The sequence below is a fragment of the Glycine soja genome, chromosome 6 (assembly GCF_004193775.1).
Source record: "Glycine soja cultivar W05 chromosome 6, ASM419377v2, whole genome shotgun sequence".
Taxonomy (NCBI): domain Eukaryota; kingdom Viridiplantae; phylum Streptophyta; class Magnoliopsida; order Fabales; family Fabaceae; genus Glycine; species Glycine soja.
In genome coordinates this window covers 6,933,547-6,961,524 of record NC_041007.1, presented here as the reverse complement: position 1 = coordinate 6,961,524, position 27,978 = coordinate 6,933,547, and the positions used below count along the sequence as shown (strand labels likewise).

The 27,978-nt window shown below is 35.4% G+C and overlaps 2 protein-coding genes across 7 annotated transcripts; one reads left to right on the top strand and one right to left on the bottom strand.

Moving 5' to 3' along the window:
- Nucleotides 1–6: 6 nt before the first annotated feature.
- LOC114415184 lies at nucleotides 7–14,479 on the top strand. 2 transcript variants are annotated; one of them, XM_028379774.1, is made up of 23 exons: nucleotides 7–1,093; nucleotides 1,734–1,849; nucleotides 2,294–2,502; nucleotides 3,390–3,509; nucleotides 3,729–3,857; nucleotides 3,936–4,061; nucleotides 5,059–5,114; nucleotides 5,209–5,308; nucleotides 5,406–5,523; nucleotides 5,614–5,823; nucleotides 5,942–6,278; nucleotides 7,595–7,688; nucleotides 9,175–9,283; nucleotides 9,529–9,800; nucleotides 9,937–10,064; nucleotides 10,202–10,436; nucleotides 10,572–10,760; nucleotides 10,883–11,169; nucleotides 11,503–11,710; nucleotides 11,829–12,071; nucleotides 12,228–12,316; nucleotides 12,403–12,552; nucleotides 14,304–14,479. In XM_028379774.1, the coding sequence occupies exons 1-22, from the start codon at nucleotides 273–275 to the stop codon at nucleotides 12,548–12,550; spliced, it is 4,344 nt and encodes a 1,447-aa protein (XP_028235575.1). In that variant the 5' UTR covers nucleotides 7–272; the 3' UTR covers nucleotides 12,551–12,552; nucleotides 14,304–14,479. The 2 variants fall into 2 exon arrangements, with proteins under 2 accessions (XP_028235575.1, XP_028235574.1); XM_028379773.1 differs by lacking the exon at nucleotides 14,304–14,479 and having other exon boundaries at nucleotides 12,403–13,035.
- Nucleotides 14,480–15,729: 1,250 nt separating this feature from the next.
- Nucleotides 15,730–27,438, bottom strand: LOC114415183 (calcineurin-binding protein 1-like). 5 transcript variants are annotated; one of them, XM_028379768.1, is made up of 20 exons: nucleotides 27,241–27,436; nucleotides 27,100–27,158; nucleotides 26,924–26,998; nucleotides 26,565–26,684; nucleotides 26,440–26,480; nucleotides 25,526–25,737; nucleotides 22,858–24,725; nucleotides 22,333–22,539; nucleotides 21,565–22,224; nucleotides 21,224–21,459; nucleotides 20,856–21,066; nucleotides 20,568–20,723; nucleotides 19,974–20,131; nucleotides 19,694–19,886; nucleotides 19,095–19,477; nucleotides 18,539–18,719; nucleotides 17,421–17,650; nucleotides 16,626–17,289; nucleotides 16,259–16,328; nucleotides 15,730–16,164 (listed from the first exon to the last, which is right to left on the bottom strand). In XM_028379768.1, exons 2-20 carry the CDS (start codon nucleotides 27,100–27,102, stop codon nucleotides 15,974–15,976), a joined length of 5,859 nt encoding a protein of 1,952 aa, XP_028235569.1. In that variant the 5' UTR covers nucleotides 27,103–27,158; nucleotides 27,241–27,436; the 3' UTR covers nucleotides 15,730–15,973. The 5 variants fall into 5 exon arrangements, with proteins under 5 accessions (XP_028235569.1, XP_028235571.1, XP_028235568.1 ...); XM_028379770.1 differs by having other exon boundaries at nucleotides 27,331–27,433; XM_028379767.1 differs by having other exon boundaries at nucleotides 27,100–27,436.
- Nucleotides 27,439–27,978: the final 540 nt, after the last annotated feature.

Here is a 27,978-nt window from a genome sequence, read left to right as displayed (position 1 = left end):
ATTGTGGTTCTTCTTCTCTCCAATTCGCTTCGATCTTTCTCTCCGCGCGTCTCCGATAGATTTCTAGGGTTTTCAGTGAGATTGAATTGAATTTCCGCACGAACGCAGAGAGATACACAGATACTAGGGTTTTTGTTTGGTCTATTAGTATTATTTTTCTTCTATACTTTCTATTGATGGTGACTCATTGCATTGGTGTCTGAATCAAATTCCACTTTCGCAAATCCGAATCTCAGTTCCTTCAATGTGATGAGTTCTATCGCCGCCGGTGAATGGCTAGATTTCGTTTCCGGCGCCTCCGATTCCTCGCCATCTTCGTCGTCGCCGTCGTGGTGTTCGCGAGTGACGAATCGGAGTCGGAGCGCGAGCTCTCGGTGACCGATTTGGATTGGAACCTCTTCCACCAGGACTACTCCCCGCCGGCTCCGCCGCCGCCGCCACCTCACCCGCCGTCGGTGTCGTGCGTGGACGATCTCGGCGGGGTGGGGACTCTGGACACGACGTGCAAGATCGTGAACGACGTGAACCTCACCCGCGACGTGTACATAGCAGGGAAGGGCAATTTTAACATCCTCCCTGGGGTACGGTTCCACTGCGAGATTCCAGGGTGCATGGTAACGGTTAACGTCACTGGTAATTTTAGTTTAGGTAGCAACTCGTCGATTGTGACCGGAGCCTTTGAGTTCGAGGCGGAGAATGCTGTTTTTGGGAACGAGTCGGTGGTGAACACGACGGGGATGGCGGGGGATCCTCCGCCGCAGACGAGTGGGACACCGCAGGGGGTTGAGGGAGGTGGCGGAGGGCACGGCGGGAGGGGTGCCAGCTGTCTCGTCGACACGACGAAGCTCCCGGAGGATGTTTGGGGAGGGGATGCGTATTCCTGGGCGTCGCTGCAGAAACCTTATAGTTTTGGGAGCCGTGGAGGGTCGACAAGTAAGGAGAGTGACTATGGGGGGTTGGGAGGGGGCCTTGTGAGGATGGTTGTTCATCAAATTGTTGAGATGAATGCAACTGTTTTGGCCGATGGGGCTGATGGAGGGACCAAAGGTGGAGGTGGCTCTGGAGGCAGCATCTACATCAAGGCTTATAGAATGTAATAGTTTCCGTCTATATATTTATTTCTGTCCTTTTTTGGTTAACATAAGCATAACTCTTGTTGAATCAGAACTACTTTCGGTTGTCATCTTGGAATCTTCATTCTCCCTCTAGTCTCTTCCAAGTATTTATATTCATTATTTAAATCGACACTTATGATCGAGGCATATTTCGTTAACTTTTATACAAGGTACATGACTGATATTGTGACGAGTTACTAGATACTACATTTCTTTTATTTGGAATCTTGTATCACAGGTTCTTTGTTAGCAACTGTTTATGTCTATCCATGTTGTTGCATTTGGGATGTGGTTGTCTATGTATCATTATCACAATGAATGAGATGGTACATGTTCAAATTCCCAACTATCACTTGTATTTTGTAGGTAACTAACTGAAGCTTACGACCAATAGTCAGCTGATGAATGTATATGTTTAAACTTTAAAATATAAAATATACAGTGGAAGGGTCTTTTCTCCCTAATCCCTGTGTTCATATGCCTTGATGCGTACAGCTAATTGCCAATAATGGAATGTTAAAAATTACTCTCGTGCTTGATTGCAATTGAAACGTGATGTATATTTCATGAATCTAGTTTTTATGCTGTTTCATTGATCTGTTTTTTCTTCAAGAGCAGGACTGGCAATGGGATTATAAGTGCTTGTGGAGGTAATGGTTTTGCTGGTGGTGGAGGTGGCAGGGTTTCAGTTGATGTGTTCAGTAGGCATGATGAGCCCAAAATATATGTGCATGGTGAGGAATTTTGGTTTGTGCACCGGCTAGTTGTTTCTAAATATACTTTGCAGGGAATGTAGGGAGCGCTTGATTGCAGTTGAATGACACTCTCTGTCATTAATTTGTTAATGGTTGATAAGGCAAATGCTTAGAAATCAACTGCTAACTTTTTTCAGCATTTTGCACTAAAACTTAGGTTGCTCTCTAGAATTAAGTTGCACTTGAGTTGGCAAATAGGATTTGATGTTCTACAATATAGGCTATTCATCAACCTGAATACAAATTTTTGGACAACTGTGGTAGGTAGGGCAAGAGGTCATTTATTAATTTAATGAGTCCATACTCTTTGGCCTACAGTTAGATGGCTTCAAATTCTCATATGACTTTATTGTTGTATTGTTGGGACTCCAAACTTACCATCAGTTATGCTGATTGCAGTGCACAATTGATTTCTTATTTCAGGTGGTAAGAGCCTTGGCTGTCCTGAAAATGCAGGTGCTGCTGGGACTCTTTATGATGCAGTCCCTCGAAGCCTTATAGTTGATAATTATAACATGACAACTGATACAGAGACGCTTCTATTGGAATTTCCAAATCAACCCCTTTGGACTAATGTTTATGTTCGAAATAAGGCTAGGGCCACAGTTCCATTGCTTTGGAGCCGTGTACAGGTTCGTCAAATGAAGATATATAAATTAGTTGCATAATCTCCATGCTGATTTTCTGTTAATCAACTCTTTTTTCTCTTCTTTTCGCTTCTGTTCTCAAGTTTTTTTTTATATCAATTTTGAAATTCATTAGTAAACTCAAGATGAGCATGTGAACACTTTTGAGTTCCTCTAATGAAACTCAAAATCATCTGATTGAACCAGGAACGCTTTTGAAAAGATAATTTACTGTTCTATTTCTACCCAGTTTGACCTGCTATGTATGTACCTGTTAAATCCTGATCTCCCCTCTTTTATTCAATGTACTGAATGATGCTTAGGTTTTAGTATTTTATGTTGTCATGATCGTTCTTGCCAAAGTTGCCTCCCTCAAAGAAAGCCAAGTACTGAAAGGCAACTCTGCAGCTGTAGATTTGGACTTTGGATGTTTTTAATTAACTGCTGAGCCATATTTAGTAACTCCCACTGACAAAATTGTTGAAGATTAAAGCAACAAAGAACCAAATAAAATAACTTCTTGATGTGTTTGTTTTCATATGCCTTTATATACAAATCTTTTTTTGAAACTCTAAATGTATTTGAGGGGAGGGGTGATGTCTTGATTAGATATGCAGCGTAATAAGATGTTGGCTCCCTGCTAGTATTCTGGGTTGGCTGCTTCTTAGAGGATGCCCCTGTCTCTGTATTATTTTTGATAAAAGGTTTTCTGTCTATATTTGCTTTCCATTCTAATGAATTCTTTCATCCTTAAAAAAATGTTAAGTTTCCTCCCTGTCTTCCCTTCATATTGTGCTCCATGTTCTCTTTTAATTTTAATCTGTTTTGAAAAAAAAATGTTTAGCATGTCAGGGCTTTTGTTCAACTGTCTTTTCTTTTTATTCATTATATAGGTACAAGGACAAATAAGTATCTTGCAGGGTGGGGTGTTGAGCTTTGGGCTACGACACTATGCTACATCAGAGTTTGAGTTATTGGCTGAAGAATTGTTGATGAGTGATTCTGTGATGAAGGTAGTTGGAATCTATGAGTGTTTAATTAGTAGATCTTGTTTCTTGAGATACATTGTTGACTTCTAGTTCCAGTATCTATTGCATCTTTGAATTGTGCTGTAGAACTAGTAAACATAAAATAGCATATCGTACATAGGCTGCACTAATTCTTTTATACCGCTAATAGTCACTGTACAATGTCATTTTCTGATGCTTTACTCTTGAAATTTTATAAAAAAGGTATATGGAGCTCTACGCATGTCTGTAAAAATGTTCTTGATGTGGAACTCAAAAATGCTCATAGATGGTGGGGAAGATGTAACTGTGGCAACTTCTTTACTGGAGGCTAGTAATTTGATTGTTCTCAGGGTATTTAACAACTCCTTGACTGGACAATATTATTTCATGTGTTATCTTCACATTTGACTCGTCAGGTTTCATTAACAGGGGGCTTCTGTGATACATTCTAATGCAAACCTTGGAGTTCATGGACAAGGTCTGCTTAATTTATCAGGACCAGGAGATTGGATTGAAGCACAGCGTTTGGTTTTATCCCTATTTTATAGTATTCATGTGAGCCATTGTTTTATTTTCACCACCAATCTATGTAATTTTGTATAGTCTTTTAAACTTGATTTCCCCCATCTGATTTTGTCTAGATTAATGAATTAGGAGATCTCATTTGTTTTTCATTAGATTAACTTTTTTTCCACCAATCTTTTCATATTAATTTGTAATATGTTTCTTTTTTTTTACTTGTTAACTGTAGGACATTTTTATGTATTTAGTTGTGTGCTGTTCATTTTTTTTTAAATAGAAAACAATCTAGTACGGTATTGTATATCCTAATAATACTCAGTTGTTATTTGTTAATACCTTTTGGTTAGTATTAGTATAATGAAATGATACAAAAAAGTTTTCCTTCTTGTCAAAACTTATTCATTTGAACCAAAAAGTTGTGATATAGTATAGCTCTTTAGTTAGCATTTATCAGACAAACCTAACCTTGAGCTGAATATCAAAGAGATGGTATGGAGACAATCCTATTATGTGCAGATCTAAAGCCAATGAGGACTCCTAAAATTGAACCATTTTGCTCCAACCAAATATCCTAAAGCAATGCATATAAGGCTCATATCTACAAATTTTTATCCCTGTTATGCCTTCCAAAATTTCTAAAGCCAATCCAAAGAAACTGGTTCTTTGTGTCTGTCTATGCTCAAAAAATGATGAAAACAGAAACTGTTTGAGGAAAATATGATAATGACTACTGAGCATGGGTAGTGGCTCTCTTTTACATCTTGTTAGGATCTTGGGCTTTAGGTACAATAGACTGTTCTTGTCTGTTGTGCCATTCTTTTGGTGGCTTAGTTGCACCCTTCTTATGTTCTTGGTTGTCTCCGCACTTTGGGTCTGTTTCTTGTTAATTCCATCTTTTTAAATGAAAACATTGTGGTAACTTGGTTGTTTTTGACAATAGCAAGTGGTGATATGTATGTGCTTGTGTTTTGGTTGAGCGTTATTTGGTCTTACCTCTACAACTTGAGTTTGTTTTTGACATTTTCCATAGGTTGGGCCTGGATCTGTTTTGCGTGGTCCACTGGAGAATGCAACAACTGATGATGTGTATGTTTGGATGCTGTCAAATCATTGAGTTGATTTCTTATTATATGCTTTTATTTCTAGTTCTGCTAAATTTCCATACTTTTATGATTGACAGTACTCCAAAGCTTTACTGTAACAATGAAGATTGCCCCTATGAATTACTTCATCCCCCTGAAGATTGCAATGTGAACTCATCCTTGTCATTCACACTTCAGGTACTTTGTAAAGTATTGGCGGTGTGGTACCTTTAGTTTTACTAATATCCGCCCTTCTAATAGTTGAAACTTGAATTTCTGTATGTTGCCTTTCTAGATCTGCAGAGTCGAGGACATCCTTGTTGAAGGCCTTATAAAAGGTTCTGTCGTTCATTTCCACAGGGCGAGGACCATAAGTGTTGAATCTTCTGGAACAATATCTGCCTCTGGAATGGGTATGCTTCTTTGTTGTGTGTGAGGTTGTTGTCACTTTTTGATTCAAATAGCTGCAGTTCCTATATTGATTGTGTAAAAAAAAATTGCAGGCTGTACTGGTGGTTTGGGCCGTGGAAATACTCTAACTAATGGTATTGGCAGTGGTGGTGGGCATGGTGGTACTGGTGGTGATGCATTTTATAATGATAATCATGTTGAAGGTGGCCGTTCATATGGGAATGCAACCCTGCCCTGTGAACTTGGTAGTGGAAGTGGAATTGGCAACTCTACTGGTTCCACAGCTGGGGGTGGTATCATAGGTAAGCCTAAGTTTATGTTTGGGTCAGTTAATGTTTCTTTATGGATAATGGAAAATGTTCATTGCCACAAGATCTCTTTTTTGATTCATATTCTTGTGTTGTATTTTCTGTTAAACAGTTGTTGGATCATTAGAACATCCTTTGTCGAGTTTGTCCATTCAAGGTTCCGTAAATGCTGATGGAGGGAATTTTGAACCGCAAATCAGAAATGAAAAATTTGCAATTTTTGACAATTTTACTGGAGGTCCTGGGGGTGGATCTGGTGGCACTATACTAATGTTTCTACATATGCTCAATATTGGGCAATCAGCTGTGCTTTCTAGTATGGGAGGATATAGCAGTTCTAATGGAAGTGGTGGTGGAGGTGGTGGAAGAATTCATTTTCATTGGTCCGACATTCCCACTGGTGATGTTTATCTGCCAATTGCTAGCGTGGAAGGAGACATTCAGATCTGGTATGTCTATTGCAAGCTTTTGCTGCAATTCTACAATATTTTTTTATTCTGATTTTGCATAATAGGCTTCAATTAAGTGTGCAAGAAGAATTTGTTATTTTATAATATCGTTTTTTATTTTATATCTATCCTTTCTTTGTATCTCCAAAGGAGTTTATTTTTATTCTTTTCCTTCCCTATCATCATGGAAACAGCTTCTTAGATAGGCAGCCTTGCAGAAGAAGAATTTTATTATGAGAAGGCAGTTATGAGTTAACTATGTTTTTTGTTTTATGTTAGAAATTGAAGTATGATTAAAGAGATAAGCTCATCTGGAACAAGGATAGGCATCCTCAGGAGCTGGAAAAGGTTTAAAAATTAAAAAAAGAAGCAAATATAAATAAAGGAAACCTTGGAAGCAGCAAGGCTGCCCAATACCTTTCATTATAAGAGATGGATGCTCCTTAAAACAGCCTTGGGAAGAACACATGAGAGACAGTATGAACATAACCCTATCCTAGACCAAAATTTAAGGGCAACAAAACACCCTTAAAGATTTGTGCGCCCTGTTGCAGCCAGATGCACCTGATAATGGCCATGTTAGCACTTTTGGCCTTTCTACTATAGTCAAACCCTTTAAACTGGACCCTAAAAGACTGCTCTAGCATAGAAGGACATTACCAGTGGTCATCACTCATTTCAGATCCTGAAATGTTTGGAGGTCTGTGAATCTGTAGCAAACTTTTTCTGTTAACCTTTTAGGCCAATGCATTTCTTTTTCTTGAGTGTGGGGGTTGTAATTATAATTGTTTGCTTTGGTGTTATAAACTTATAACTTTTAGCTTGTATTTTTCATGATTTTAATTAGAATACACTGACAATGTAAAGAGTTTTTACACTGTCGTTCAATTATGAGTTGTCATGTATGATTAGATTGTTAACTGATAATTGCTTTAAAATCATATCTAGGAGTATTTCTTGTAGGTTGGTAGAGTAAAAATATTTACACTTTCAATGCATCATAATTTAATTCCTATTTTAATCCCAAAATGATTTTTAGCTTGTATACTATGCTAATGGTAATGATTCCTCTCGTGAGGACATGTTACATGCTTCTCTTGGGGCTGGAGGGGAACTATGTTTAGCTTCAGGGGGTGATTGCAGTCCCTAACTTCTGAAAACTTTAAAATATCCTCTCTTTTTTGTATGAATTTATCAAATTTTTCTGTTGAAATATTCTATTGTAGCTCTCTACTTCATTTCCATTTCTGCCATTGCTTTTTGTTCGTGTTATAATGGCAATTTCAGAACTTTATAATTTTATTTGATTATTATAGGGGAGGAAAGGGTAAGGGCCAGGGTGGCTCTGGAGCAAATGGGACTATAACTGGGAAGGCTTGCCCCAAAGGGCTGTACGGTACCTTTTGTGAGGTATTTTTTCTTTCCACTACCCCCAATTCTGTTATGTGCTCTAGCTAGCCTTTTGATCTCGGATTTGCATATTTGGTGGATGTGTGACCTCATTCTGTGTCCTGGTAGTTTGTCTAAATCTGTTACTTTCAATGGTTAAATCATAAATGTATGTGGAGGAATAGTTGTTTTATCATAATGGTCATCATCACTATTTAGGTTATGCATTATTTTTTTCCAGCCTCCATATGGTGGTTGGCTTATGAAGTCCGGCATGTTGATTACTTTTCTGACAGTGATGTACTGGTATATCCATGGAAAGTTTACTACAATTTTTATTTTTTTTTGGGTGGGGAGTGGGGATTATACTTGAAAGGATGTTAATGTGTCAAATTTTATTCCATTCTGTCCCATCACATCCCTTTTTGTTCCATTACACCCATCATCAGATATCACACAACCTTTGTATTTTGGTGAAAAATATTCCTTGAAGTCTTCTTTTTATTTACAAAGCTTTAGCATTCCATACAATTTATACAAATTATTACTTTGTGGAATTTTACTCATGCAGTTTTTAAAAGCTTTTGTGGGCTGAACAAGCCAACGGACTGTGTTGCTTGTTTTAGTTGGGCATTTTGTCTTCTCTTTTCTCAATTTTTCTACTGTGCCAAAAAATATAGTATATTTCTATGAAGCACAAATACTTCAAGCTTTATATAAGTCTGGAAAAGGGAAATTTTATCCTTGCAATGCAGAGCTCTATGACTAGTTAATATTGAAAAAGGTCCCATCTCATACATGTTACCAGGATAGTAAATAGATTTAACGGTGTCTTGACAGTAGTCTTGGTCCCATCTCATACAAGCCTAGAAGCTTGAAATGTGCTACTAATAACTAATAAGTATTGGCAGAAGATGAGAGTGCTGGGTTTGACTGCAGATGACTGGGGAAAAAATGGACTGCAATTGTCATGTGAAGACAGGAGAGGGAGGAATGCTTGAACAGAGCCCACATCCGCAGTCTGTTTTAGCCTAGAGCTTGTTAGTTGTTACCCCTCCTGTCTTTGACACTGACAATGACCTTTAATTTTTTAGCTTCAGCTTGCCTTAGTAGAATCCAGTGTGCCTTTTGATTGCTTACACATTGGCTGGTAGTGTTTAAAAGATGAAAACACTTTATTTTGTTGCAATGTCACAGTTGCAAGTTTTTTGTTCAATGCTTTGCCTGAACGTATTCTGATGTGGCTACATCAAAATTGGTGAGGCTACTCTATGTTGGTGCCGGTGAGCCACTTGACTGTATCCTACCCTTCCTCTGCACCTAGACTGACCACTGCTTTGACAACACTGGATTAGAAGAGGCTTACCAAATTAATAGGAGCTTTGTTTACCCTCTTTGTCTCATGTTCTTTTGCTACTTACTTGCTTTCCATTTTTTGATGATTAATTGATGCTTGTACTTCCAGATTTTGTACTCATAAGCTTTTATACTTCTTGCTTGCCTCCAGGAATGTCCAGCTGGGACTTACAAAAACGTTACTGGATCTGATAAATCACTTTGTCACAGTTGTCCTGTTAATGAGCTTCCTCATCGTGCTGTTTATATTTCAGTCCGAGGTAGATTTTATAATTTAATGGATGATTACATAAAAAGGCATGCAAGGGACTTTTATTCTCATCTAAGTATTATATTGTGGAAGCTGAAGGATTTGTAAATCTCTCATTCATTTATTTTATTTATTCATGAGGGTACATAGTATAATGGGTCACCCTTGCTTCATAGTATTTTCTACAAGATCCCATCGTATTTTTATTATCTGGTGCATCAATGCATAGTTTGCCATCTTGTTCCTTTTGTGCAGGTGGTATTACTGAAACCCCTTGTCCCTACCAATGTGCTTCAGACAGATATCTTATGCCTGACTGCTATACAGCCCTTGAAGAGTTAATTTACACATTTGGTGGGCCTTGGCTATTTGGTCTTTTCCTTATTGGTCTCTTGATCTTGTTGGCACTGGTGCTTAGTGTTGCAAGAATGAAATTTGTTGGGGTTGATGAGTTACCAGGCCCAGCACCCACCCAACATGGTTCTCAAATAGACCACTCCTTCCCTTTCCTAGAGTCACTCAATGAGGTTTTTCTCAAATCATGTGGTTCCTCTTTTGTTTTTTTATTCTGATATTTTTGAATTAAGATAAATATGCCCCTTATTTTGTTTTTTTATTTGCAATATTTTTTTATTAATGGCATGATGATGACATGCTGCATAGGTGTTGGAAACAAACAGAGTCGAGGAGTCCCAGAGTCATGTTCACAGAATGTACTTTATGGGACCTAATACTTTCAGTGAGCCCTGGCATCTGCCACATACACCTTCAGAGCAAATAAAGGATGTTGTGTAAGCAAAGACATTTTTCTGGTTGATCATTATAAATCCCATAGTTGAAATTTGAGGATGTCAGTTTTTTTTATTTGTTAGTTATGTTATTTGGTTATGATATTGAGATGGAGATCTTCCAACACTTGACATGGCAGTTATGAGAGTGAATTCAATACATTTGTGGATGAGATTAATGCTATAGCTGCTTATCAATGGTGGGAGGGAGCAATACATAGCGTTCTTTCTGTTCTTGCTTATCCACTTGCATGGTCCTGGCAACAGTGGCGCAGGAGATTGAAGTTGCAACGCTTACGTGAGTTTGTTCGATCAGAATATGACCATGCTTGCCTTCGTTCTTGCCGATCACGGGCCCTCTATGAAGGGATCAAGGTTTGACTTGTTCTTGTACTTGTTGAACCTGTGAACATTGAAATATTTGACATTCAATTGATTTTCTTGTGTTGGTTTAGGTGCAGCTCTTGATCTTGTTCTAATTTGCATTCATCTTGTTCTAAAATAAAATAGGTAAATGCAACTTCTGACTTGATGCTGGCATATGTGGACTTCTTTCTTGGTGGGGATGAAAAGAGAATAGACCTTCCTCCTCGATTGCATGAAAGGTTCCCAATGTCATTGCCTTTTGGAGGTGATGGAAGTTATATGGCTCCATTCACCCTTCACAATGATAATATCCTTACCAGCCTCATGAGTCAGGTTTTGTTTATCGATTTTGGGGAACTTAATTTTATGCACAGATGCACTTTAGACATATGCCTTACTTTTTGTTCCATTCTTATGGAATTTAATTATATGCATACTTTTAATGTTATTTGCAGTCTGTGCAACCTACAACCTGGTATAGATTGGTTGCTGGGCTGAATGCACAACTGCGGTTAGTTCGGCGTGGACGACTAAGAGTAACATTTCGACCTGTCCTCGGATGGCTTGAGACTCATGCCAATCCTGCATTGAGTGTCCATGGTGTGCGCATTGACCTTGCCTGGTTTCATGCTACAAGTAGTGGCTATTGCCACTATGGGCTAATGGTTTATGCTCTTGAGGAAGGTTATCCAGCCACTGGAGGAAGTACTGACGGAGCTTTAAGAACTGAGGAAAGATCACGGTAATCCTTTATACTCTTGGAGTGCTACCACGTTGTCATATCTTCATGAGAAAATTTAAAAAAGTGATGTTCTGATTAATGTGATATGATTTTTGATGTATGAGACTTCATACTTTTTTAGAGGAGTGCTAACAACACTCTTTCTAACACACCATTATTGGTTGAAATTTATTGAAAACTACAAAATCAAGAGAGATTTATTAAATGGGAAGTGAGACCCACCAAAATTTGTAATTTCTTATAAATTTCAGTTAATAGCAGAGTGTGTTCAAAAGAGTGTGTTAGCATTTCTCTACCTTTTATGTGTTAGTTTATATAATTTTTGGTTTCCAGGGTCCAGAGTGTTAATAAGGAACATTTGGGGCTTGCAATAAGCAGAGCTCATTTAAGCCCTGATGGAAGGATTGAGGATAATTATATGAGGCGACAAATGCATGGAGCTGCTTTAGATGTAAACAATTTGCAGATGCTTGACAAGAAGAGAGATATCTTTTATCTTCTCTCTTTTATACTTCAGAATACAAAACCTGTTGGGCATCAGGTATCTCTTGTATTGATAGTTTGTACTGATGTGGTAAACAAAATTGCCAATTCTTGTGCTTGCATCATTTGATAACTAATTTCTTTATTTTTCCTTTTCCTTTATGTGTTGACTGCAGGATCTTGTTGGTTTAGTAATCTCAATGCTGCTTCTAGGAGATTTTAGTTTAGTATTACTTACCTTGCTTCAGTTGTATTCAATTTCTTTGGTGGATGTCTTCCTTGTGTTGTTTATATTACCTTTCGGCATTCTTCTCCCATTTCCTGTCGGAATTAATGCTCTCTTTAGTCATGGACCAAGGCGTTCTGCAGGCCTTGCACGTCTTTATGCTCTGTGGAATCTTACATCCTTCATGAATGTTGTGAGTTATCTATTGAATTTCAGCTGATTGCCATATTTGATCCTTCAATTTATTTATTTGTCAGGCTGATGGACCTTTCCATTTATCAGGGTGGAATATAGTAATATGGATTATATTTTTCTGGTTTTAACTGGGGATCTTGTTATTTGTCACTAGGTTGTTGCATTTCTTTGTGGATATATACATTACAACTCTCAATCGTCTTCCAGTAAAAGACACCCGAGCATTCAGCCGTGGAGTATCATGTAAGGGTATTCTTAACTACATTAAGAGCCTGCTTATTTGGGAAAATCTGACTGGTTATTTATTTCTCAACTGTCGGGGGATGCAGGGATGAAAGTGAATGGTGGATTTTCCCAGCTGGATTGGTTTTGTGTAAATTATTCCAGTCTCAACTCATTAATTGGCATGTTGCCAATCTGGAAATTCAAGACCGTTCCTTGTATAGCAACGATTTTGAGCTGTTCTGGCAGTCATGAGGGTATGTTCACAGCTTATATTCAACATTAACTTTTTACCCTTTTTCCCTCTTCTCTCGACCCATCACATGTTCTGAGTACGGTCATCTAGTATAGGTCAAAGATTGACATAGAGATGGTAGTAGGATAACTTGAGGTGGGGAGAAATAGAACTATAGAAATCCAAAGTAGATGTTGTAGAGGCATTCATTACTGTAACACCTAATGCTCAATAGTTCTTTTTTTTAAAAAAAAAATTAATCATTTTCACCTTGAATTTTCCTACTGTGTAAATATCAAGTAACTAAGCACAATTTAGAATATGTTGTAGTTGTTGACCACTCTTGACTCATGCCTGCCTCATTTATTATGTTTATTTGGCGAACGGCTTCAAGTTGAGTATAGAATCGGCACAGAATTTGGATTTCTTGGGATAAGAACGTGCTTGATTAAAGCGTTTTATTCTCCCTCACCCCCCAAAACAATTGTAGTATTTTTTATTTTTATGATATCGAATTAGTAATTTGTTTGTTCGCGAAATATGTTTTTATCTTGTTGCGATCAGACTACGTAGAATCCTTTTCTAAAATTTTCCTAGCAGTAACTTGTGTCTTCGCACCTCGTTGAAATAGGTCTAATTTGACGTGATTAAATAGGGCAGTTAGTAGGATTTGGAATTTGTGCCGGTTAATATCGCATATTTCTGTCTCACTCTGCATCCACAAAATATCAGATAATTTTATTTGTTACTTTTGATGATGGCTTTCCAGATGTGTTTATTTACTTTGGTTAAATTTAAAAGGTAGCGGTGGAATTATTTTCATGTTTTAGTTGATATGACATGGTTGGTTTTCTGATTATGCAGTCGGTTAGTTTTCTTTTTTAAAAATTTCCAGGTGGGGGGTTTCGAGTGTTTTTGTTGGGGTGGTTTAGTATTATTTTAGTTTCAAGGTCAATTCGTATTTTATAGTATGCCATTTTTTTAAAAGTTTGTAGTAAACTAGTAATTCAACCTACACTTTAGTTCTTGATATTAATGAAAAAAAATATTAAAGTAAAAAAGTATTTTTTAAAATTGAGATTAAATTGGAGGTTTTTTTTTACAGTCGAGATTGAAATAACAGTTTTTAATTTTTCGAATTTAAACAAAAGTTTATGCAAGTTTTGTCCCAAAATTTGAATTTCTTGGATTAAAATTAGAGTTTCATTGGGTAACCCGTTTTCATTTTATTTATAATATTTTCGTTTATGTTTATCCACTAATAGTTTAGAAATTTTTTTTATAAAGAATAAGTGATAATAAGCATACCAAAATGACTAGCAATTTCAAATTAAAGCCTGACATGCATTCAAGAGTCACTTTCAATTCTACTCTTTTTAGTTAAAGAATTTGAAGGAGAAAAAATGTTGAAGGTATTCTTTATGTATTTTTTTTAAAAAAAAAATATTTATTCGTTTTGGTTAGCAAGATTTTTGTCTCTACTGCTATGTTTCTGATTTTGGATGTTTTTGGCAACGGATACCCACCATTGCAAATAAACAAATATATGATTGTATTACTTGGTTATTTGGTTATGATTATATTTTTTAACGCTTAGTAGGTTTTGGCAAACAAAAATTCTGAAGATGTTTGCTAAAGATCGTTTAATATGCTTTATTTAATGTTTATTTGTTTTAAATTTAATAAGTTTCTTTAATTATTTTGAATTTTGTTTACTTACTTTATAGTCTTTGTGCATTTTTGGTAATAAAGGTTTAAACTGAATTGATGCAGGTGTCAAGTTCTGTTAAAATATTCATTACAGTTAATGACCTTGAGCATTGGTTTTTAAGTAGGCATTTTTAATTTTATAATTTTGTATACAAATTTTTATGAATAGAAGTGTATAACTATCATTTAAATCTGTACATGTGTCACACCTCTCTTGAGAGGGTTGCTTTGCTTTTGCATTCTTGTGGTGTCTTTTTTCAGGCTGCTTGACTTTAATTTTCGAAACGGTATTTTTTTTTTGGGTTAAAGTGTTAAAGAACTATGGGAAAATAATATAAGCTGAACTTTTACACTTTAACTAATTGGAGATTATAATGTATGATTATCGTGTTGACTTCTATTATCTTTACGTTATTTGGCATCTATAATTTAATAAATAAGCATAAAATTAAAGCTTCTAGTTGAAATTGGATTTCTCTTTACAGCTGAGTGCATGAACCAACACAAGATTATTTCAATTTAACCGGTAGACAATAATGATAGCAACGATCTCTACCAAACAAGAAATTGGATTTCTCTTCGAAATTATAAATAAAAAAATCTATTTATTAACATGAAAGATTTCTCCCACCCATTACCTCCCTTTATTTTACACTATTATAACTTATAAGTTTGGATACTGTTTATCTTGCACTAAAATTAATGGTTTGAATATATTATAAAATTAAACTTAATTAAAATGCTAATTTTTTGCGTGCAGTCGTATTTGCTAATCAATATTTTAAATTATATTTAATAGCTTCATTAATTTTTGTTCAGCAAATAACCTTCATGAAAATAACCTTTCAAAAGCTTCAGATGATGCCGAAAAATCTGAAATAATTGTTATAAAAAAGAAAAAATTTAAATCATGTTCAATCATGATTTTAAAAATCGAACCAAACTGCTCGGTTCGATTAGTTGTGGAAATCAACCTCATGATCAATTCTTTAACACTAAAAAACTGAACTATTTTAGAGCTAGTGAGAATCAGGCCAGAACCGACCAAAATCTGTTAAGAACCAGTGCACAAAACCAATTTGAACCAATGCTTTTTTTAAAAAAGAATATTTTTCTCCTAATTTCTAAGAAAAAATAAAAGCACATTTAATAAAAAAAATTAAATAGTTATAAATTATTTTGTCAATGATTATTAATATTTTTCTCCTCACAACATAATTTACTCATTTATATTAATTTACATTTTTATTTTAAATAAAGTTAAATTTTTAATAAACATTATTTTATTTTATTAAAATTTAAACTTAAGTATTATATATTTATTTGAATTTTTATTTGTTTTAAATGCTGTAAACCTATAAAATAATATATTATTTTAATATTGTGTCAGTTTTGATATTATATTTACTTAATATTAATTTATGTATTATTTAACTATTATTATCATTTTATTGATTCGACCACAGTTTAATTATAATTGACACAATGATAACTGAATTAGTGTCTTGACTGGTTTACTGGTACATTAGGTCAAGTTCATCAATCTTCAAGACAGACAAGAGATCACAACTTCAAGGTACTATGTACAGCCATCATGCGATTAAAACAATCCATATCGTAGATTTATCAAATAGAACCCTATTTACATTTTTTTATAACTAAAATGCGATTTACAAGTTGTGTATATTACACATGTCACTGCACTAATCAAATTCGTCCCACGTACACGAAAGTCAATCTCCCTCTGGATCTCCTTCATGTGCTATCAAATTGCTTCGTTCTGCATCGTTACTAGTGCATTGATGCAACTGGGGAGAAGCAAAGAGATTTTTCTGAATGTCAAGTGAAACCGACCCCACTGTTGTGGCATGTGCAGAATCAACGTCAATGCTTCCGGCAGAATTTGATCCGTTTCTACCGCTACCTACAACCAGCAATCCTTGTTAAAAACATTGTCCTTTCTTTTTTGTATACTTTTCTTTTCAAATAAGACCTACAAATTATTGAGGACAAATAACCTGGAAAACTAGGGGCAGGAGATGTGTTTGATAACGCAGGTGACATTCCACTTCCTCTTTTCATCTTTGACTGCAAAGCAGAACCGTAAGTAAGGATTAATGGTCAGCTGATAAAAGGAAGAAACATTATTGATTATCAATCTTAACTAGGAATAAAAAATTGTACAAATTTTGCAAGGTTAATTAGTCCCTTATGCTTCACTTGTCATGTGGAGAAGTACTCCTTAACTTATAGCTCGCAATTCAATTGCCATGTGACGATTTGAAAGTCAAGCACCTTTCTCGAAGATGCATGCTATCAGGATTTGTTTTTGCTAAAGATGTTCTGGTACAGCAAAGAACTTCAGTAAGCATTTATTTAGCATACCTTCGACATTTCTTCACAATGCTTTACAACAATTGAGATATTTGCACAACGTCCATGGGATAGCACATAGGCCCACAAGAGAAGCTTCCTTGGTATGCTCAGATCAAGTGCTTCAATTCCAGCAGTACTTGGGTTGAATGGCGTCTGTGTTACTAATTGAGATGGAATCAAATAAAAGTTGAGTCCAGAGGTAAGCACTACAGAAGAACTCTCCCGGTAAAAATTATAGCAAGCTCTGAGCAAAGTGTTTGCAGTTTCCAAATTCTCATCAGAAGCTTTCTTGATAATAATATCTTTTACTTTTGATAAAATAGTGCTCCATTTTGTTTCAATCTTTTCTAAATGAGTTGGATCTTCAAAAGCTGTACTCCATAACTCATTTGGCTGCAAATCAATACAGAGCAACTGGCTATTATCCATCCCACCATCAGTCAAATTAAGGACCTGAATCCCATTTGAGAATTCACAAGATAATGGAGTTATTTGTGCCAAATTGTATACAAGAGATCGACACCAAGCAACAGAAGCATGCTTGCGAACTTTGGCATAATTACTGTCTGAGAACTTTGGGTTCTTAGAACGCTTCCGAATCTTCTCATTTATTGCTTCAAGAGTTTCCAGTTTTCCATTTTTCTCCAATAATACAATATGTTCATGAAGATATCTGCAAAGATTTGTGGATCTGAATTAGTTTTACCATTGGAAAAAAGATGGCAAACGCATTATGTATCAGTCAAAAGAAGTTCAGTGAACACAATTTGTTCAAAAATATCATATTTGTTTAAACCTTATTACCCATATATGATACTCTCTGACATATCTGAGCCTTCAATTTCAGGCAAGCTGCATATTTCTGGCCATAAGCTCCCTTGCTCCATGAACAATGCAAACATTCTCTCCAGCACATTGTCAGAACTGCTCACTGAACCAGAGGCAGTAGTCTGATAATGGCACATAGTTGCAATCAGGGCCTTTAGATACCTTCCAATAGCCACGGGTATAAGATCTTCAATACATAATGAAAACTGCATTCATGGGGAAGTCAAAAACAAAACAAATGAAGTTTACAATACTATCAAATATGATATGCAAAATTGAAAGAAGAAATTATGCAGGTCGTAGTTGACAGGTGACTAATAACATATAAACATTACTGGATTCTAGACATATTAATAGAAATGTTTACCCTTTTTTTTGTGAGGCAATGAGAGGGATTGTCACAGGACACACCCAAATAAAAAAGGAACAAAAAAGACAACAAATAGTAAAGCCTCAAAGTCTGCTTAAGAAACGCATTTGAAGTGTCTAGGAGAGGAAGCAAGAAGCAAATAAATGAATAATTAGTTCAATTCATTCTATTATTATTGCTGCTGAATACATAGCAAAATTAATTGGCAACAGGAACTTCCAAATTTTATACCAAGATAAAACTGATCCACTTAGGTTTGGATTTGTTAGTTAACCAGTTTAGTTATTTTAATATAAAAGAAGAAATAAAAAAGAGGGCTAGGAATCCACCCATGTCAAAGTACAAAACAGAAAACAACAAAGAAAAAAATTCAAAGGAACAACTCTTGGATTATGAATCTTCTCCCCTAATAAATCAGATGGTAAATTCTTGGTTCAAGATCAGCTTTAGCTCTGGTCATGAAGGGGCTTCCTTACCATGTGCCTGCATAAACTGTAAATCCATATCTCTAACGTAATTTTCATCACCTTAATTAACTGAGCCAATCTTGGTCTTACCATGTAAAACACAATGAGTCAAAATCATCAAATGATTCACATTAATCAAATACAAAAACAGTTATAAACAAAGAGTGCTTCCACAAGAACAAATGAAGCATAAAAGTGTAGCTATTATCAATTTACTGACATGTAACTTAAATAGTAAATCAGACTCTGGAATTTACCCGTTTATCTGCACGAAGAGCAACATACGAACGTTCAAGAATACATCTATCTCCAGTCTCTTCCAATAGTTTGAGATAAAACAGCAAATACTTCCGAATGCACGTAATAAATTTTCGAGAACTTTCTGGTAAGTTAACCTCAAGGGATTTTTTGTTCCCAGCAGTACCTGGTGTCTTGCGCCTGATATTAAATGCAAAATAAGTTAGTTCTAAGTTGGGGACATATTGATGTTTCCTCCTCCTGCATAGCATGGATAACAAATCCATCAAGTGTTACTTTATTTTGACAAGGGAATCCCTCAAGTTACACAAGGCAATTTGGGTAAAAATTCATTTCATTTGAGATTACAAAAAAAAAAAAAAAAGCTTCCAAGAGACCATATCTTTCAAATCTTCAAAGTTTTTGTAGGGACACCAATTAATATTACCACAAAGTATTAGTCATGCATTCTTGGAAATTGCAAAAGCATGAGACATCAATTGTTAGTGGCAAAATGCCACTTCATTCAAGTTCAATCAAAGCAACAAAAACTTAAAAATGAAAGGATAATTGTACCTTCCTTTTTTTACCGTGCTATCAATTTCCCACATATTTATTGTAAATGATGAGCGTGAAGATTTGAAGCAGAAAGATAGATGATCTTTTGCCCTCTCTATATCACCACTCTCACCTCTTTTGTACAGTCCTTGAGCCAGCATGTATCTGGCCTTATGGAAATGTTTGAGATCCCCCTCTACGCATGTTTCAAGAGCAGAAAGGCAATCATTGAAAAGCATAGACCATACTGTATCCAATTTGAGCAACTCTTCATGCTTTGTTTCCACAAAATTGGCATCAATACATCTTTCCTTTGTATTTAAAAATGAGCTATCAATACCAATAAGGATACTTGTGACAGCTTCTTTTACAGATTGATTAAAGGAATTTGCTGAGAGAACCTGTTGAGGACCAAAAAATACTAAAATATAGATAAAGTGCCCAAATTATCTAGTCAATTAAAAAAATTGAAGGTTAACCTTTGAATTAACTGCAACTGTAAAGGACAGAAAAACTAGAGATGTGAAAATTAGTGCAGTCAGAATAAATGGACAATGTCAAAGACAAATAAAATAATAGCAAAATAGAGTTTAATGATCAGAAAAGGGAGGGAAAACCTTCAAAATCTCCAAATTCTGTTTTCCACACTTAAATAATAATTTCAAACGTGAGGCATGCATCCTGTAGACAGGATCAACAGCTGATGTGTTCCAAGCAATAGCTTTATTGTAATATGATAATGCAATTTCGTGTGAATATCCAAGTTTTTCGCTGAGTTTACCCAAGTAAAAGGCATGCAACCAATCTTGCCTGTACAAAGAATCAAAGTAGTTCATAAACATCATATTTAAGCTTGAGAAGTTCAGAAAATAAGAATACACAAGAAAAAGGATATACTTAAGTGTGAAGGCTTTCTTAAAATGTTTCATTGAGTTCTCACAAAACATCATCCATGCCGCATCCTTTAAGGGCAAAGCAGATCTCTGATCATAAAATGGGACTACATTTTGAAGACTGTCGTAGTATACCAATGCCAATAACTCATGTATCTCACACTGGAAATATAACAAATGCAAGAAAGAAGTTAAATATATAAATAACCAATAATATCTTATCAAGGCAATGATGACATGCATCAAGATTCTTAGGGTTTATGCATTCAAGTAAATGTTGTAAGCATATAAAGTTACAAATCCATAACAACAAAAATCTTGAACATTACGCCATATAGATTGTTATTGCACATTTTACTAGCCTTAAAAATATTATCAGACATTTAATGTGACCAAAGTAGCTAGCATAAACAATGAATGGCACTGTCTTAATAATTTACAGTGCAGATAACATTTGCAGGGGACTTTTGGGGGTATAAACACTGCTTTTCTACTTAAATTTTCATTTTGATTGAACCCAACTATGTTAACAACCAGATGGTAGTGACTAAAGAAAGGGAAATTTTAAAAGGAGTAAACATATAAATAGAGGTAAAACCTGCTGAGCAGATGTCTTTGCCAAAGCTAAACTCATTAGTAGACACCTTCTACTCCTCCTTCGGCTTGTTTCCACTCTCTCGGATAAAGTAGCATTCTTCCTCCACCCTACTACATTAACGTGCTTGCTACCATCATTTAGTAACAAATCTACTTCCTGGTTCGGTGCAACAAAGAAACAATTATAAAACAGTATAAGGCAACATAATTAGAAATTAAGACACTATTGTTTATTTGTAAATGTCACAGCATTCAGGGTTAAATAAGCACAATAACATATTTAACTTACCTCATCATAAATATTTCCAAGTCTCTGCCAGCTTTCAAAGCGCAGAGGATTGTACATGAGATCATATTTGAAGAGCTTTGCATTTTGTTCAACAAATTCTTCCCCTTCCTTGGTCAGCACAAATCCAGGCCACTTATCTGTTGCGCTCATTTCCTCAGACAGAGCCAAGAAATAATACAAGTTACAGTAGACCTCCAAATATGGCTCAGACCTGAAAATCATATACAGTTTGAGTTTGAGATAACATAACATTAAGAAACTAAAAACAAGGAATATCATGGATATATTGTAGCCATTAAATTTAAATAAGAAACAGGTTACGAGTAAAATAAATTAAAAAAGGCCCTACAGTACTGTACAATGCGTACCTCCTCAATAATGTTGCATTATACTGAGCAAGGCCACCCACATCAGGAAACATTCTCTTAGTAATAGATTCAAGAAACCCATCAGACCCAGCCTCCTCTGAGAGCTTATCTTCACATAGATTAGGATCATCTAGGAACTTATCAATAGGGTTTCCTGCCAAGAGGTCCTCTGGTGGCTGCAGAAAGTGCTTCCTAATAGCTCTTAAAACTCTACGAAGTTTGACCAGTCCAGTCCTCTGATACATAAAAAAAATTAAGCTAAATAAAATCACAAATGAAATTTCTGTACAATATTCCATAGTCAAGCCGTACTATACAAATTAGGGATAGAGAGAACTCACAGAAGATGCCTTTGCATAGGGAAGAACATACTTGAAAACATCAGCACATTGTTCCTTGGTTTGATAATCTCCTCGGCTTGTGTTTTTGTGCACCACTAGATCATCCTCATAAGATGAATCAGATCTTAGATGTAATCCATATAAACAGAAAAAGCACTGATCTAAGGCACAGTCAATTTTAGACTCAAGTTCCTCCCATTCATCTTCAGAAAGTTCATCTTCACATTCAATCAATTGATTGATTGAACTTTCACCCTTAATTAACTTACTGCCAGTGCCAGCACCTCCATGATTTTCACACTCTACTTCCTTACAGTCTTTATCATGAACTCTGCAAGATGAAATGCCTTTGGATATTATTCCTTCATAAACATCCTTTTTCTCTGAATTAATTTCATCAATTTTGGTGCAATCCATCTGGATGTCTAATGTGTCTGATTTTGATTCTTCAACAGACACATTGACAAGACTGTTTTTGGACACTTCCTCACATTGCATTGATTCTTTATGGTTAAAGCTGGATTTAAGCTTCGTATCCAAGGCCAAGAGATGTTTTATTGCAAATCTAAGAAATGTTCCTTCTTCACCTTTGCCACCTTCACCCAAACAGCAAAGGCCATATTCAGCAAGCAAGTCATGTGTTGCAACAATTAAATCAACCTGAGTTTAGAATGCAGAAAAGAATGGTAGAGGTTTTCAATTAAAAAAAGGAATCACTAAAACAACCAAATCACTTAAAAGTATAATTCTTTAAAGAAGATAGCTAACTTGAGTTTTGATAGGCGTTGTTGGGCAAAGATGCTGGAGTTTGCAGAAAACAATGGCTGCATCAACGAAACAGCTGCTTTCAGCTTGATCAGAAATTACTTGTGCTGAGGCTTTGTTGAGGGCAAGTATGTTGGCAACATGGCTCATGATTAACAACAGCAGAGATTGCATTTGACAAATGCTTCTTGTTGGAACAAAAAGGCCATCCTGCAAGTATAAGAACACATACTTTTTCTTTTTTAATTGCAATGGATAACCTGTTTATCACGTTGATAACACATTATGTTTATTCAAAAAGGAGTAGTTACTATTTCTAGATGTTCATTACTGGGCTAATTATTAACAGTCTAATAATAGATAACTAGAGGTACATTTTAATTAACTGATTTATTTGTTGTGTTCAAGAAGGAGAACAACATATAAAGTTCATGAACTTAATGGAAGAACAGGAAAATAATTTTTAAAAAATATGCCTCATGGCTATAACATCTTAAAATCCAAAACTACCGGAATGGTATTGCTTACAGAATCTCCACGTTGATCGATAATTTTCTTCACTTGTGAGATACAGTCAGAGAGTGCCTTCACTTCATCCGCAACCAAGTGACTACAGTTCTTGCTAGAACTTTCCTTTGAATCAATATCAAAATTAGGAGACGCACTTAAAATAGGTGCTTGATCAGAAGATTTAAATGATGTAATACATGTATTTAAACCCATCTTTGTCATTAGTATTTTCAGCTTTCTATAATGACAATTGAAATACATCTCTACATCCATTGGATTCGCCTTTTGACATGCTTCCATTAGAACATCTACAGCCATGAGTTCAGTGGAAGTTATCTTTTCATCACTTTTATCTGTCTTGGATAAAGAGAATGAATTGGGGTAGACATCCTGTGTGGAGAATAGAAGTGGAGAAAGCAGGGATACACACTCCAAAAACTTTTCTTGTTCCATCATCTTAATGACAGACTTTTCCATCAAGAAATTGACCTTTAATATATTAATTTCATCAAGAACTCTATCAAAGTTTAGCTCTTTTACAACCTTGCAATGTGGGCGGGGGACTGAACATAGAGAATCTTCATTTTCTCTCTTCGCCAAAAGTGTCAAAGCGATACAATATTCTTCACATGCTTTTGCCCTGTTGCCATCAACAATAGACAGTCTCCCACTTAGCCAGAAGAATCGAGACCAAAGGGGACTGTTTTTCATCAGAAGTGAGATGTCTAAATTTGAATTGCTCTCAGTGGAGGTATTTATTGTTTTTCCACTGGTCTCTTGGATACTATCTATCGAAAAACAATTTTCATTCAAGGCATGAGTCAAGTGAAAAGGATAATCTAAAGCTACAGATTCAATGATCTTACAAAGATGATAAGACGTCTCAGAAATAAATTCTAATTGTTGAGAACCAGTGGAGGAGCATGATCCAAAGTCATAATACAGTTCAGCAAGAAAAATATTACATTCGGCAGTTCTCTCCTTTCCCCAATGCCTTGTCAACTTTTCCAACTCCAAAAATTTGACAAAAGCATCCTGATATGTGAGACCTTGTCTTGTGACTTCTTCTAAAAGCAAGTGCCCCATATGATAAGCACCATAATTGTTTGAAGTTTCTCTTAAAAATGCAGAAACATTATAATATTCAGAATTTCCTAAACAGGATACTGTCGTCCTATCTCTATCAATTGTATCTTGACCCCCCAATCCACCAGAAATAAATGGCTCTAGATATTGAATGACAACCTTGGTAGGGTCCTTTCCACAAGAAGAATTGGATTCCTCTTTCCCTGGTTTACGACTCCGGAGCCTTTCAAGTCGAGAACTTCGCCTTTCATGCAGTTGTTCTTCTTGGATATTTGCTTCTTTCTCTTTAAAAGCACTTAATTGTTGTATGTTACCATCACCAGAAACACTATTTTCACCATTGGACCCTTTCATTTCCACAGTGTCCATAACAGCTTCTGAGCTATTAGGTAAGATTATGCTTAGCCTAATATCAGGAGAACTGAATGCTTTTTGAGGATCCATCTCGGAACTTTGTGGTGATAAGATTTCCAGAAGTGCGTCGGCAAGAGCCACCCAGGAAACTTCTGTCAGGTGCAGTGCTTTATTCTGGTTCAGCTTTTTGAATGCAACATCCTCATCTACATTCTCATTAGTAGCTTTCCTCTTGTCAGGAAATTTGAGCCGCACATGTTGAGGTTCCAATTTGTCTATGCCTCTTGGAGCAAATGGCAAAGGTTCTGATTCTTCGATGGTATTTCTAACATGCAAAGCACGAGAATGTGATGGCCAGTGCCTCAAAATCAATTTAGCGACAGAAAGGCAAGCAACCTCATCACCAATTGCAATAAGAACTTCCAAAAGCTTCTCCATGCAATTCCCTGTAGACAAAGCACAAATCACATATATGTAAATACATATGTCTGTATACACTATGAGCATGTTTGCATAATTGGCATAGAATTAATATAGAAAATAAGGTATTTTCAAAATAACTTTCAAAGGATGAATTTTATCATTGAAAATGATTATTTAAAGTGATTTTGAAAAAACTAGTCTTGTTTGGATAAGGATGAGATTTGTTACAAGTCACAACAATAAGATTTCAACCTCAGGTCCCAATGCTCACATGGGTAAACTGATTGACATGTTTGTTCTTGCCCATACCTCATAATTGCGGGAGCCCCAAGTATTGGGATGCCTTTGTTTTGTTACACTTGGATGGTGTTAGATGAAAATTACTTTTGAAAAAATAAATATGTTCGACAACAAATTTAAATTAGCATTTAAATGCTATGAATGACAACATATTTGTAAAACTACAAGCCTAATATATCAGAATCAATTCTTGCTGAATGCTCATTCAGCCAGAATCAACAAAATATTACTTCTGGCAGAATGGCAGTTCACACAGCTCAAGATGTAAATTTTAGTTTTGTAGCTTGATGAGATAAAAAAAAATGCCAAAAGTAATTCTACAGTCCAAAGCACATTTGTACAGTGCAGAAGTCATTCCTCACTTTTATTCAAAAGACGCCCAACTGTAGTACATAAAGGGTAAAGATAACCCAAAGAGGTAAACAAAAAACTGAATTTCACATACAAGAACTACTGAGAAGCACTCCATTAAGTAGCCATCAAAAAAATGACTTGTTAAGATCTAAGAGTATTAGATGCTTACAGTTATTAGGGCTACACAAGAGGCCTTGCTCAAATGCCCAACGTGAAATACTCAGTGAGCCCATTGAGCATGACAGTGTTCCCAGCCGGTTCCAGACAACAGAATCTTTAGAATCAATCTCCACAGCTTGAAGGTAACAGCGTAGAGCATTCTCATAATGTGTAGAGTCTTGCTGGAGAAAAACAGTGGCAAGGTTTTTCAATGCCAAAAATCTGTAGAAACGTCTGTAAGTACTAAGAAACACTGATATAGATATATAAATATTCAAGTGTATATCAAATTCACAATACATTAAAGTAACTTTCATATCCAACCGGTCAACTGATAAAACAGTCTCGAAAACCTAATTTATCCTATCCAAAAGCAAAGTGAAAGCTTGTGCAGATAGAAGAATGAAAAACTGTAACAAGTATGAAATAAGTGTATATAGATTTTACCTACGTGATACCAAATAAACTAAGGTCCATTTTGTTTTACTCATACACACCCAGAAGGGTAGTTTTAAAACTTACTTCACTAGTTATGTGCTTCATGAAAATTCAAAATAGTGACAGATTTATCAGGATATGAGAATCAAGCACCCTAAAACTTGAGATGAAAGCAATTTATTGCAGTATACTCATGTAAAATGTTACTTTAATAGACTAGAAATTGAAAAGGAGAAATTCTTGCATGAGCACAGTACTGATTAAAGGCTCAAGTAGAATATTAGAATAACTCTAGCATACTAGCACAAACTTTAACACAGACTTTCTTGTTATTTTTAATGCATTCTGGGCTTTTAATTGGTCGTACCTATAGATACTATGTGCATGCAATAATTGTTTAATTGAAAGGGGAGATTACAAGCAAACAACAATGACAGAACAGTGGACATCTTGATAGCAAAAATGTGGTATAGTGCTGATCAAAACCTGAGTTGCAATAGATGACCATCACTGGCACTGCTATCCACCTGATAACAGAAAACATATCATACCACCAATCCAAAATGACATTAACGGATTGAACAGAATGTGTGTTAAGCAAAAATCAAAACCTGAGCATTAGCAATAAGAGGATCTTTAAGGACAGATTCTAAGAGCTCACGAGCCATCTCATACTCTTTTGTTTGTAACTTGAGAAGCCCTTCGTGATAAGTTTGAGAAAGATGAAATTCCTGAAATAACAGAAAAGAAAAGAAACGAAAAGAAAAGAAAAATTATATGGAATCAATAATGGTAATGTAGCACTTGAATTAGGATTTAAAAAAAAAAAAAAATCAACAGCACATATATGAATTAACAAAGCTATTAAGAGTATCAAGAGTCCTAATCTTTGTACCCTAAGCAAAGCTATCAGAAGTTCTTAACATTATTATTTATCATAGAAAAGGGTGAAAGAGATAGAGAAACGAGCCTGTGCTTCTTTCGTGGGAGCTAGGGGTTCCCACTGACATTTCGAGTCAGTGTCATTTATAGCTGCAATTGAGAACTGAAATTGCAAAACCAAAGCCATTTATCATAACGAATAATTCAACGCTGCGAATTCAAGTAGCTACAAAGATGCATAGAACCTCAAATTTAGTCTCATACCATTTTCGATCTTCAGAACGCTAAGTGATCACGCGGTTTGTATCACCTCGCCGTAGATTCTGCAAATTAGGGTTTCAATCCTCAATTTAAGCTTCCAAACTTTTCAGTTAAGTATTTAAAAAAAAAAAAAAAAACACTAAACTTATGCGCGAGCGCGCTCTGAGAACAGCCCTTGAACAAACAAACGACGTCGTGCTACGGGTTTCTCTGCTAAGAAAAATTTTAACATACAAATTAAAGAAAGTGTTTCTCTGCCACTGTGGTTCGGTTTCCGCTGTTGCAAAATAGGAGGAAAGTATGTTCCGCGATAACCCGCCTAAGGTTCGTACCGTATCGTCACTCTCCAAGTTTTGTCTCAGAAAAAAAATATATTAAAATAAAAATAGCATTTAATGGTGATCTTAATCGAATTTTATATTATTATTTAGTTACTGATAATTTTATAAAAATCAAGAATTTTATCGTAATATATAATATATTATTTAATTACTTAATTTTTTTATTTTTAATTTTGATTCAATTAATTACTATATTATTTATCTTTTATAAATGCACTATTTAAAATTTTAATTTTGTTTTAATTAATTCTAAAATTTATCCTTTTTATAAATAAATTGTTTCTTCTAAAAAATAAAGTCAAATTATTAATAAATAAAAATTCAAGCCTTTTTAATTTACATTGAATCTTTGTTATTCCTTTTTTTGTACTCTGAATATTTTTTTAATTCATTAGGTTACCTTTTCTTTTTCTTTTTTTTAAACATTAAAACATGATGAAAAAATAAAAGAAAAAAAAAACCCATACCATGTTACCTCTAAATCAGTTTGGAAATTGAATCCTACACTCCCACAAGTGTATCACACACTCCCAGTTTCGTT

Excerpts from the sequence above, each read along its gene's own strand:
- LOC114415184 (XM_028379774.1), top strand. The coding sequence starts at position 273 with ATGGCTAGATTTCGTTTCCGGCGCCTCCGATTCCTCGCCATCTTCGTC. Across the intron at positions 5,824-5,941 it reads AGCTGGGGGTGGTATCATAG|TTGTTGGATCATTAGAACAT; the intron begins GTAAGCCTAAGT and ends TCTGTTAAACAG. Across the intron at positions 6,279-7,594 it reads GAAGGAGACATTCAGATCTG|GGGAGGAAAGGGTAAGGGCC; the intron begins GTATGTCTATTG and ends TGATTATTATAG.
- LOC114415183 (XM_028379767.1), bottom strand. Across the intron at positions 26,481-26,564 it reads CTCTTATTGCTAATGCTCAG|GTGGATAGCAGTGCCAGTGA; the intron begins GTTTTGATTTTT and ends TTCTGTTATCAG. Across the intron at positions 25,738-26,439 it reads GGTCATCTATTGCAACTCAG|ATTTTTGGCATTGAAAAACC; the intron begins GTTTTGATCAGC and ends ACGTTTCTACAG.